General features: G+C 50.5%; 1 protein-coding gene across 2 annotated transcripts; it reads right to left on the bottom strand.

Moving 5' to 3' along the window:
- Window positions 3,693-11,499, bottom strand: LOC8069497 (hepatoma-derived growth factor-related protein 2). Of its 2 annotated transcripts, XM_021447559.1 has the most exons (3): window positions 10,655-11,499; window positions 5,754-6,403; window positions 3,693-5,639 (listed from the first exon to the last, which is right to left on the bottom strand). In XM_021447559.1, the coding sequence occupies exons 1-3, from the start codon at window positions 11,385-11,387 to the stop codon at window positions 4,050-4,052; spliced, it is 2,973 nt and encodes a 990-aa protein (XP_021303234.1). In that variant the 5' UTR covers window positions 11,388-11,499; the 3' UTR covers window positions 3,693-4,049. The 2 variants fall into 2 exon arrangements, with proteins under 2 accessions (XP_021303234.1, XP_021303235.1); XM_021447560.1 differs by having other exon boundaries at window positions 3,693-6,403.

The following is a 12,518-nucleotide window of genomic DNA, read 5'->3' as shown; positions in this document are numbered from 1 at the left end:
TAAATTTGTTTTTTTCCGTGATCACGTCCATCCCTGGACGCGTATTTCACTAAGCAGAAAAAAAATCTAACCCAGAACAACAAGTAGCAACGGTAACTATAGTTACCGGGAATACTCACCCCTCAGCACTCGAAGCCACAGCGAACTACATTGATACACATATGCTACTAAATGAGCGCTCGATCATCCAGCTAGAAGCACGGCCAAATGCCTGTTACAGGCCAAACACCATAGCTCCGCTTCCTCCTGGATCGCCAGTACCAGCAGATCCGCATGCGTGACCACAACATCGAAGGTTCTCGTGTTTCTCTCTTTCCACAGCCGCCAACACACATGGAAGAACAATGAATCGAATCCTCCGTGCCATTCACAGCTGATCATTTTCCTAGCATTGAGCCACTAGAGAATCGCACTTGTCCCCTGGCCAAGACTCAAACCATGCAGACGAACCCACATGAAGCAACAGTGCCAAACCTCCCTGCTGAAGACACACCCCATGAGTAGATGGTCCATGGTCTTACTCACAGAGGATGCACGTACTAGACTCCTGCAAGCCATGGCGGCACCGTCGATCGGCCGTTCAGCATCGACCATGCAGGACAAGCCAAACGAAGAAGCGCACCCTCGGGGGTGCAGCTGTTTTTTAGATCTCCTTAACACCCAGTGGTATGGTCGATCCACCCTCGGATGCTCTAAATTTGTTATAATAGCTAGTTAGAGCATGTACAATCTATGCCCTAAAAAGGCACTAAGAAACTTTTAGCATGTCCCAGTTTTTACGGTTGGACATTTTGTGTTCAGTTCAAGAGACAGAGTTAATTAGTTCCAATTTCTTGTTTACTGCGAGGGGTTTAATAGGTTAGGATGGATGGCCTTGCCAACACCGTTCACATATCTGGTCATCGTGGGGCCCAGCTATCATCGTGGAGCCCACATTGCAGCCACTCATACACATTCTTCTTCCTCCTGCAGCAGCAGGCCTGGCCCTTCCCATCGAGTAGAACAACACCACCCCTCCCAATGTGCCACCACATCCACGCTTCTCCACTACTGGAGGAGGAGCTCCTCAAGGGCCGCTAGGAGCTCACCTCGCGCCGTCATGGTCATGGATGTGGGCTAGAGCTCACCTGCGCCGCCATGGTTGGGCGCTTGAGCACGCTCATTTGCCTTGTGTTGCATCTGATCAGCCGTCTTCACACCGGAGAAGCAACAATTTTTTTGCTATGTGTGAGGTATATTCCTCTCCGGGTTAAACCCATGCCCATCCCACCCAACCTTTCAACCAAACACCTCTAAAATAAATCCAATGCATTCCAACCCTCTTCAAACTTCTAACCAAACACATGCTTAGTTCCTCTAGATCAAGAGAACATGGAATGGGAGCACGTACAAGTATCTAAGAGAGAAGACGCTAAGCTAATAAAATAATCAAAGGATTGAAGGAGAGGCAAGAGATTGTAAAGGGCAAAGGATCGAGAGTAAATAAAGAAAATTATTCTTTCATGGCCGACCAACTAGAAGGAGAGGCAAGAGATTGTACAGTTTTGCGCTATGCCTGTCATGTTTGGTTCCTGTCTTGACTGTACATGCCCTTATAATTACTAGTACTATTAGCTTTTTTTTTCTCTCGCTGGACCTAATAATTTGGAGTTCAAATAAACAAATAGTATCTACTATTGCCCTTGTCTTTCTAGGCATCTTACAATCATAGTCCCCTTTGAATCGCAGGAAAAAAAACATAGAATTCACGTCCCTATAGATTGAGTGATTGTAGCATCCTTTGTTTCCTAGAAATCCGTTGCGGGAAGAACATAGGAGAATTTCCTTTATGTTTGATTCAGAGAAAAACCAAGGGGAAAAACATCTAGTCTAACCTCATTGTTTTGTTTCATGTGTTTTTCCTATAGTTTATCCAAACACTTATTACTACAAAATTCAGTTTTGCATATGTATCCATATTTTATTCAATTGTTTTTCTATTCTTGTATTTCTTCAATTATGTGTTCCAAAAGTGGACCCTCAATGGAGTATATGACTTTTTGTTCATCCATTTTGTTAGGTATCTACACATAATATTATATCTTGGTGCATAGCACAATTAATGTACAAAAAAGTCAAAGCGACTTATAATTTAGAACGGAGAGAGTATGAGAATAAGTTGCTGGCCATTTGATTGGTTTGGTACAGATGAGGCAATTGTTTTTTGTGAACAAGCAAACATAGTCTCCACTAAGAGTTTCCTTTTCAAAAACAAAAAGGCATTTGTGGAATTCAAAAGAGAACCTCAATGTGGGATGTGGCTAGAGACAGCTTGCAAAATCCTTAATTTCCTATGCCAAAATTTGTGAGCGCCAAGACTTGTGGTGACAATCGTTTCCTCTAATTTAGGTTATCAGTGTCACTGGCGCGTGGCAGGTGATGAAAATGACAGAGCAAGGGTTATTATGATTGAAATGTTAGGTCTCACAGATGTAGCGATGGATGCTACAACTAAAACCTGTAATGGCGATCACCATGTCGGAACGCTGGATTGGAAGAAAGACACCAGAACACTCTTAGACATACTATACGCTTGGATCAGTCATCTCCGGGCTTGTTTTGTGGATTGAGGGATAAACTACTTTCCTTCACTTCCTAATCCATATGTATTGAGGAAAAAGACACAACCTAAGAGACGAAGACTACACTCGCTTTTTTCTTCTCTATAAATGTGTGAAAGAGTAGAGTTATCACTTGACTGGCCGCACAGTCACAGAGAGCATACCACCTCGTCCACCAACGACCATAGCCGCTGACAATGCGCCGCCTTGCCACACTAAACCCGCCCTCCACTAACTCGTCACCAACTAGGCACACCTGCCCAACTGCCACCTCCACACACCACTGGTGCTTTGCTTCCTCATTACCAACAATGGCTGGCTTAGCCTACTGTACTTTAGGTCACTTAAAGGAATGGTTCAGATGAGACGGTCTCTTTGTTGTGGGGATGGTATTTTTATGTTGTAGAGATTTGGGGTTGGCCTCAAAGTACTAAATTTAACACTCGACGAGAAACCCAACCAGAGACTACCAATTCTACACCTATTTTTTTTACTTAGACATAAAGATATTGAAATCAAAGAAAAAACATAATAATTTTATAAAGTTCATTCATGTATTACAAGAGTCGGAGGAGGAAGCACCCCCTAAGAGCATCCCCAACTGTTTTGCATAGTTTGTTTGGCAAATGAGAGAGTTTGCTAAGTCTTAAATAAATATGGCAAAGGTGAAAAGAGACAATCTCCAATGGTTTGGCATTAATCACTTAGCAAAAAAGAAAATCTAGTGGCGGAAGGAGGGAGTAGTCGCGTGTCCACGCGCGGGGGTGACGGATTTCACGCGAGGGACGCGATGTCAAGCGCAGAGGGGCTTGACATATATGCAAGTCTTTTCCCTTTATCTGCCAAGTTAACGAAATTGTAAAGCCCAATTGTTAAACCATTGGATATGTATGTTTTAGATTTTTTTTTTTACAAATACATGAATGCAAAGGCTATTTGCTGAAGGCTTGGATGCTCTAACTCTAGCGAAGGTGTGGCAATCGACGACGGCTGGAGCAAGCCGTGTTGCGCGGTTGCAGCACAAGCGCTTGACCGATCACGGATTAGAGTTTGCTGCTATCACGAAAATACTGTAATAAAACCCTACAATTATTAACTGCAAAACGAAGAGGATTTTAAGAAACAACTCAAGCACTACAACATCCCATTGTATAATAAAAGTCTAGTATCCATAGTCTAGACGACGGAGTGCATACACACACACACACTCGCATAAACGGATAAAACCAGTGTCATAAACTAGCACAGGAACAGGGACAGCCTTTCACTCTCAGACTGTCGTGCCCGTCTCCGGCGATGTCCCGGTTGCTACTTCTACTACGGCTATATTACTACTGCCCATGGGGCCCGACGGATACAACGCGGCGGCAGCTGACCATGACCGACCATGCCAGCTGCGGCGGCGGCGACTGGCATGGGGGAGTACTAGGAGGACGGACGCATGCTCAGTCACTGTGCTCGGAACAGGTGGTAGGGGAAGAAGCCGTTCTTGTCGGTCAGCGGCTCCACCATCTTGGCGATCCCCGTCATCAGCCTCCACACCTCCTCCTTGAACTCCTTCTCGCTCCTCTTCCACGCCGGAACCTCCTCGCCGCCGTTGCCGTTGCTGGGACGAGGCGGGAACTGCTGCTGCTGTCCGGCGAGGAGCGCCGTGCTGTCGCCGGAGCGAGGCGGGTAGTACCCCACCTGCTGCCGCTGCCGCTGCTGTCCACCAGGGAAGCCGGTGGGGCGAGGCTGGTACGGCAGTGGCGGCGGTGGCCCAGGGAGCGTGGAGGGGCCCTCGCCGTGGCCGCGAGGTGGTGGGTATGCCAGCATCTGACCTTGGGGAGGGACCAGCGGAGGCCCGTCGGCGACGCGAGGCTGGTGGTACGGGAGATGCTGCTGCTGCTGCAGATGCGGCGGTGGCGGGAGCTGCTGCGTGACGACGGCGGCGGCGCGTGGAGGCTGCTGCTGCAGCGTCGGGCGCATGGGCGGCTGCAGCGCGCGCTGGGGTGGCTGCAGAGGCTGGGAAGAACCGAACCCCACGGATTTGGCGGCCTTGTCTGCGCCATTGCCGCCGACGCCGCTCGCCGGCGGCGCGGTTGGCTCGAGCTTGCCGCCGTCCGCACCGTCCAGCATGAACTTCACGCGAGAGACCTCCCTGGTGGTCCCAGAGTTTCCTTCATCGGTGCTCTTCTTCAGGATCGACTTGGGCTGCTGCCCCACGGCCGGACGCGCCGGCACGGCCCCGGCCCTGGACATGGGCAGCGGAGCGCCATTGCCGGAGCTTCCCGGCCTGAACGAAGCCGTCTCCATGAGCCGCAGTTCGGACCGCTGCTGCTGCTGTTGCTGCGGGGGCGCTTCCGGCGCCGCCACCGCCGCCCCTGACTCGACCTCGCGGAGGTGGTACTGCGTGTCCACCTGCCCGAACATGGCGTTGGCCTTGGCGTACCGGAGCGCGGCCTCCGCGTCGGCCTTGAACCTGTAGATGACGCGGCACATGTGGGACTTCCAGTACACGCGGATGCCGTCGACGTCCAGCGGGCCGAACCGAGCGAACCGGGCCTTGAGGGAGGCCACCGACGGCAGCGTGCTCTTGAGCGGGAACTTCATCATCAGCGCCGTCGGCGACGGGGTCCGGACCCTGGGCGCCGGCGCCGGCTCCTTCTTCTTGGCCGCCGCACCACCCATCTCGCCCTTGTTGTCCTTGCCGCCGCCTGCAGCCGCCCGTGCTGCTTGCTGCTGCTGCTGTGCCGCCGCCGCTGCCACAGCGGTGGTGTCTTTCTGCTCCAGACCGAGACCGGCGGCCTTCTTCTCGCTGGACAGTGTCTTGATCTTATCGAGCTTGGCTTTCTTCTTCACGGCCAGCTCCCCCTGCCGGTCCGATGGCCCGCGCTTCACGCCGGCTTTGGTGGGGTCATTGCCTACGCCAGGCGGCCTCGGTGCAGCAGGCTTCTTCTTCTTCTTGGGCGACTGGCCGTCAGCGGCGGCGGCGGCGGTGGCAGTGGGCTTGTCCAGGCCCATCTTCGTGGACTCCTCCGGTGGGTCGTTCTCGTAGCTCTTCTTGTAGTATTTTGAGCGGAACGCGAGGACGAAGGAGCGAGCGGTGTCAGAGATGCGGCGGTCGGCGCCATGGAAGGGAGCCAGCGGGAGGTTCCGGATGTCCGATAGTACCTGCGTCAGGTCAAGCCCGTTGGGGTCCTGAACCACGGCGGCGGCCTTGCGGGCACCGGCGCCGTCCAGGTTGGGAAGCTTCTTCTTTTTCTTCCTCTTCTTGGGCTCGCCGTCGGCGTCCACGGCGTCGGGACTGGCATCGGCATCGGCATCGGCGCCTTCCTCCCGCTCGCGCTTGCGGGGCTTCTTGGGCTTGGTCGCCTTCTTGGGCGCGGCGGGCCCCTCGGGCGGGTGGGACTGGTGGGCGGCGGGAGGAGGGACCTCGACGAGCGGGGCGCGCCTCTGCAGCATCATGAAGTCCTCGTCCGCGATGGAGCTCCCAGGCAGCGGCGGCGTGGGCGGGTCGTCGCTTGCCGGGAAGCCAGGCGGGCCGTCGTCGAGCGCGGGCGCGGGCGGGGCCGGCGGCGGCGCGTCCGGGAGCTGCGGCTGGCGGTGGTGGTGGGCGGAGGAGGCGGCCTCGGGCGCGTCCCGGCGCTTGAGGAGGTACTGGTCCTTCTTGCTGGACTTGGCCTTCATGGCGGACGCGCCCGGCACGATCTTCTCCATGAGCCTCGCCGCGGCCCCGCCGGCGCCGCCCCTCCCCCGACGGCCGGCCGCCGGCGTGGCATGCTCCGCCGCCGTCTTCCTGAGCCCCCCTTTGAGAGGTCGCGCTGTAAGGTATCAACATCCGAGTGGGCCATGTCAGTCAGTCACTCAGTCAGTTACCACTGTTTCAGTCAGGTCAGGTCAACAGTCCCACACACACAACATTGCAGTCAACGCAAGGCGGAAAGTAAAAAAAAAAAAAGAAAATCACAAATGATAAAAAAAACTACTACAATGATGAATGATGAAATAAAATAATTGCACGATTGTATGTGTATAATAAATTAATAAAGAAACTAATTATGCCCAAATATTTCTTGTAAAATACAATCACCGGTGTCAAGTGTGTGATGGTTGAGACGTGAGACATGTCAGTCAGACTGAATGGCTACACGGCAACATGGCTACTCCTGGATTCGTACTACTAGTGACGGCTTTTGTGTTAATTATAGACGCACAACAAGGACAAAATTGGCCGGTTATCGAAGTGATGGCCAGGACAATCAAAGGCCCAAAATCCAAGTTTAATTTTGCTGTAATTGCTTGGGAAACGTTCATTTCCTTCTTGTGTGAAGGGAGAAGCTACTCAGTAGACGTGGCGGCAGGCAGAGGCACGGAGACGCCTGCCACTATTGCTATTGGCGAGAGCCCGAGAGGCGTGGTGGTGGTCCGGATGCGGATGGCTCGCTCTGCCTGCGCCGTTGCTTTCACCTCAGGCAAAGGAAAAATGCCTTGCCCTAACACTAGCTTTGCCTTCCATTCCAGTCAGTGAAGAAAAGAAACGTGCACATGCACCAGCACGAGACACGTTCTCTACTAATGCATGGATTAGGGTCTGTTCGGATCGGTTCCTCTTGCTAAATTTTAAACAGCTTTAGTAGTCAGTTTAGTAGTTAAATTTTCAAACACAATGACTAAAAAGAAGTTAAAATAGTTTAGTCCCACTAGTCAACCCAAAGTAGCTAAAATTGTTCTAGCTGACTAAAATTTAGGAAGAGAACCAAACAGACCTTTAGAGCATCTTCAAGGGCTCACCAATATTTCATCCCTAATAATAGAATAGTATTGGTGATCACCAATATTGCTTTTTAGACTATAATTAGGGGAGATGCCTCCAACAGATCATCAATAATCTCCCCCAATACATGAGGCCCACATGTCAGGGCATAATTTATTTTCTTTGTTTTTTTTCCTTCATTTTCTCCTCTCAATTCATCCACATCCGCCTCGTCCCGTCAGCCGCACCTCCTTCTCCGACGTGGTTCCTCCTCCTTGCTTCCTCTCTCTTCCTCTAGACCGTCTCCAGCCTGCGATATCCCTGGTCTACCTTCGGTGTTGGTGTCGCTGGTCCATGCCGGCTGCTACAAGCGCCTCTAAGGGGTGAGGATGGTGGGCTCCAGCGCCGAAGATAGAGCAGCGCGCGGATAAGGCGACATTGGTGTCACCGATCCCCTGCCAAGGTCGCCCCTCGCGACACAGAGTCACAATGGTCACCTCTTCGTCGAGCTTCGGCCATGGCACACCTCTGCCTCCGGTCATGTTGCTCGTCCACCCTAGCCATGGAGCCCCAAATCGCAGACCAGCTCCAGCGCGGCATCGCTAGCGTGGGTGCAGCGACCGGGATGGAGCAGCAACGCGCAGGCATCTGCCAGGGTGCGAGCCGACGACGGCACGGCTGATGTCGACAAGCACGACCATGACTAGTAGCACGGCCATGGTGAGGACAAGCGCCAGTGTGCAAGGTGTCAGTTAGGGTGGTCCCATCTTATTGGGGCAGATGCAACTCTCCCTTTATTTGAGAGATGGAGGAGATATTGGTGATCACCATAAAAAAGAGATGAAGCTGTGGTTTATGGGGACTGGGGATGGTAAAGGGAAGCTGCTGGAGATGCTCTTAGGCTCCCCAGAGTCACAAGCCACCCTCACTAAAATAGTTACATGAATCAGGGGCCTTGACTTTTTCTTCTTTGTCTATTTATATATATAAAAATAGAGTCGATATTGCAGCAACTCATACTTTTTTTAATCAAAAAAACAACTCCTAATATTTGGGGGGACAGTTTTTTTGGGGGACATATTTGGGATATAGTTAGTTGGTCCTAGGCCAGACCAGAACGGGCTGAACTACGCTGCTCTCCTGGGCCCAGTGACTAGCTCCAGCCCGGCTGGCTGGCCCCGCTAGCAGCAGGAGGCCAAGATCCATGAACACAAAAGCTACTTGTACGCTGAGTCGCTGACCACCACTACCACCAAGGGGGAATATTCGTATATCATATTCTGCACTGCTTCCTGTTCCCGATACCACCACAAGCTCCAGGATTAGTGTTTCCTTCTAAATAAATAATCTAGTGCTTGCCTGTGTAGGCTTGCAAAAAGGAGCCTGTTATCTGCTCCAGGCCCTGTGCAAAAGAGGTGCCAGGATCAAGTTTGGCTAAACCTACAGTCTTTCCCCAGCGTGTAAATCTATATGGACAACATCAGTCTTTTTCCCCAGGTGACTTCGTCCTCAAGAGGAACACAACGCTGACACCGTAAGATATGGCTCAGAGAGCTTTCTCATCGCAGCAACGGACGCCAGTGGCTACTCCAACAGGTTCAAATGGTCAATGAGTTAATGTTAGAGATCCCTGGAAGGCACAAGCAATACACTTTAATAGCAGCTAGCCATTTGACAGTAGGTTCTCTTGACAGGCTGAGTTGTGGGGGTATGGGTGGGCAATTGTCTCTGGTTTCTGACTGAGGCAAGGAATCTGGTTGCAACACCACCACAATGACTAGCCATGTACAAAACCAGTGCAGACTGCAGTGTGGTAACATAATGGAGGATATCAAGGAGAGTTAAGGGAAGATGATGGCAAGATGGCATGTGGAACTGAGCACACCAAGTTTACTCATGGCATCTATAACACTCCGTAACATGTTTGCTGAGGGTGGGTTTTCGCAGCTGTAATGTCTTTGGTCTCAACGTAGGATGCAAGTCTGATAGGACCTGCTGTACTTAGGCAAAAATCTCTCCCAGGGGACTTTCACTCAATGCCTGTGAACGGATACATCTTTTACAAATGTTAGGATTTTACTTATGGTGCACAGTCTAATAAAATCAGTTACCCTGAACGCTCAGATTAACATATCTATTCAACATTACTGTATATACATGCTTATATAAATTAAAAAAAAAAAGCTACTAAGCACCACAATAGAGCAATGTGGAGCGCAGTGCCTTCCTTCACCATGTACATGTGGACTCAACCAGCTTACCTCAATGCCTCCTGCCCATGATGAACAGGCAAACGATGCATCCAGAACAGGAGATAATATTATGTCAAGGAATACCCCAAAGTTATCAATCCTCACATCTCAATGAGTCACCAACATATTTAATCAGTCACATGGGCATTCATTCAGAATCAGTTTCACGAAGTTTATTGCAGTTCTTTTACAAAACATGAATTTCGTTGCTCTGTACTGACTACATGCATAAGGATCAATTTGTCTAATCTAGGTGCATCCACTCCTTGACAAGCAAAATTAACAGTTTGATCAAACATGCAGCTTTTATATGTGAACCCGTAATTTAATATGATCTGACTTCAATGGATGGAATGAACAGAAAACTGATGTGCAACCAGCAGTTCAACAGTATGATAATTGTCGTTGTAGGGCAAAGGAACTAAATATACTACAAAAAAAACTTCCTAGTCATTAAGTGTATGGATCACAGTAAAACATCTCAAGATTCCAACAACAGCATGATGCTAACTAGCCATAGCTTTAAAACTTCATGATGCAAACTAGTCACAACTTTAAAACTTCATGATGCAAACTAGTCACAGCTTCAAACACTTCATGCCCACAAGATCATGGATGATTTTTTTTTCCTAGGACAAAGCTAGAATGAGAAATGACCTAAATCGAATGCATATTAGGATAGTATCATATAGACACACAGACATTCAATTTCTTGAACAAATGCAGATCGATCTGTGGATATGCATGTCTCATATTTTACTAGGTTGGATTGAATCCCCTGAAACAATACACGTTACCATTTATTCAACAAATTTCTGCATGACTATCATCCCAAAATTCAATAATCAATCTCCCTGATAAAAAAAAAAGATGCAACCAGCAGTTCAGCAGAAGCAAAATAGAAATTATTTCAATCAGAACCACTCTGCTATTCACATCACAATAATTGTTGCTTGATCTATAAAAGCAGTAGTAACATTGTTTAGCCATCAATTTCAAGTACACAGCAACAAGAACAACAGCGCAGTCAACAGTACAGCTAGAATTGGGCATGTGAGTGTTGATACCTCGTTGAGCTCGCTCTGCTGCGGCTCTCTGCTCGGCAGCACGGGCCAGCTCGGGATCCACCCCGAACGCTTGAGCGTAGGTGTTGTCTACCGGCGAAAACACTGCGCGGCGGTACGCCGAGAACAGCCCGGCCATCTCCATCCCAGGCACGGTCCGCGCGGCTTTTTCCGCAGCGTCGTGCTGAGTCACGGCGGCGTCCAGCAGGTAGTCGAGCGCCTTCCGCGGCACGAATCGCTGCCGCGCGGCCCGGATCTGGTCGCGGTGGTAGTCAGCGTCGGTGTCGAATGCCGGGACATCGACCAGGAAGAAGTTGCCGTCGATGGGGTGGGGGCGGAAGGCGTCGGGGTTGTTGCACGGGCAGAGCAGCGCCAGCGCGCTGCGGCGGGCTACCTCGTCGACGGCCTCGGCCACGGCGGCGGCGAAGCTGCTGCGGGAGCTGCCGCCCTGGGCCGCCTTCTCGGTGAAGTGGTCCTCGAAGGGGACGAGCTCGCTGGGCTCGAACCACCCGTAGCTCGAGTCGCCGAAGAAGGCGACGAGGACGAGCCCGTCGCGGTAGCCGCGGTGTACCTCCTCGTCGTCGGTGAGGTTGACGCTGTAGATGTGGCCCGGCCACCACGGGTGGGACTTCACCTTGGCCCAGACCATGTCGCCAAAGCGGGGGCCGCCGTTCGCCCAAGCGCCGCCGCCTCCGGCAGCGTGGACCATGGTGCCTCCGGCGGCGGGGTCGGACATCCTGTGGAGGGGAATCGAAAACCTAGATTTGGATGCAGGGTCGATACGTCTGGACTTGGGTTTGGGTTTGGGCTCCGGAGGTGGGGATCGGAGAAAGGAGGGCCATTGTTTAGAGGAGGGTGACTTGGAGTAAATTTTATTACTTTTGGATATAAAATGTTTTTCCATTCTATTATAAGCTTGAAAAAACAAAGAAAATTATAAAAACGAGAATGAGGCGAAGTTTTCCTCCCGTTTTATAAGGGGCAGCGATGGACGGCAGGTAGGCGGTTATAGTGAGCGACTGGTTAAATTGATACGGTGGGCGGCCGCCGGCTGGTTAGATTGATACGGTGGGCGGCCGCCGGCTGGTTAGATTGATACGGTGGGCGGCCCCCGACTGGTTAGATTGATACGGTGGGCGGCCGCCATCTGGTTAGATTGATACAGTGGGCGGCTAGGTAAGTTGATACGGTGGGCAGCTGCATTAGGGGGTTGACATGGTGGCTGGCTAAGTAGGGATCAATACGGTGGGTGGTTGCGTAGGTGGAAATTCGGAGACGGAGACAGGTAAGTATGAGCGATTTAGTGGATGGTTGGGTAGCAGTGATTCGGTGGACGATGGTATGTAGATGTGATTCAATGAGCGACTAGGTAAGGCAATTTGGTGGACGACGTCGTGTGAACATTGTAATGTGTTTGGAATTTCTATAAGAGAAAACACCTGTTAAATTGTGGCCCACACAAACAACTTAGCCATCTCAAGAGAAAGATTGAGGGGCTTTTACATATTTACCATCATAATGGTGGTCTCTCACTTGATTCTCACTCTTAAAACACGCCGTACATATTTACCATCTTTAAATGACAACTCTTACATTTAGACCACATTTGCACATGTGGCAGCCCAGGCTGACTGATATGGTGGTGTTGACTCAGCATGGGCAGGCAAAATGATGACACTGCCCCTGGCCTCATTTTCTTCAAAAAATTATGGTTAAAAATCATGGTATCTCCGGTGTTTTTATATGGATTTAACATTCAAAAAATCCATGGTCAAAGACCCACTTGAAATCAAGGGTATTTAGTTGAATACCTATTAGTTTTTGCTAATAAAAAGAATCTATAGTGTACTATGCACGAATATGTTTG

Source organism: Sorghum bicolor, chromosome 9 (genome assembly GCF_000003195.3).
Source record: "Sorghum bicolor cultivar BTx623 chromosome 9, Sorghum_bicolor_NCBIv3, whole genome shotgun sequence".
Classification (NCBI taxonomy): Eukaryota; Viridiplantae; Streptophyta; class Magnoliopsida; order Poales; family Poaceae; genus Sorghum; species Sorghum bicolor.
The sequence above is the reverse complement of the archived record's forward strand: the minus strand, read 5'-3'. Positions and strand labels throughout refer to the sequence as shown.

Bases quoted from the DNA above. Each gene is read 5' to 3' on its own strand.
- LOC8069497 (XM_021447560.1), bottom strand. From the start codon at position 11,387: ATGTCCGACCCCGCCGCCGGAGGCACCATGGTCCACGCTGCCGGAGGC. The intron at 6,404-10,654 runs GTATCAACACTC...GATACCTTACAG, and splicing joins AGCAGAGCGAGCTCAACGAG to CGCGACCTCTCAAAGGGGGG.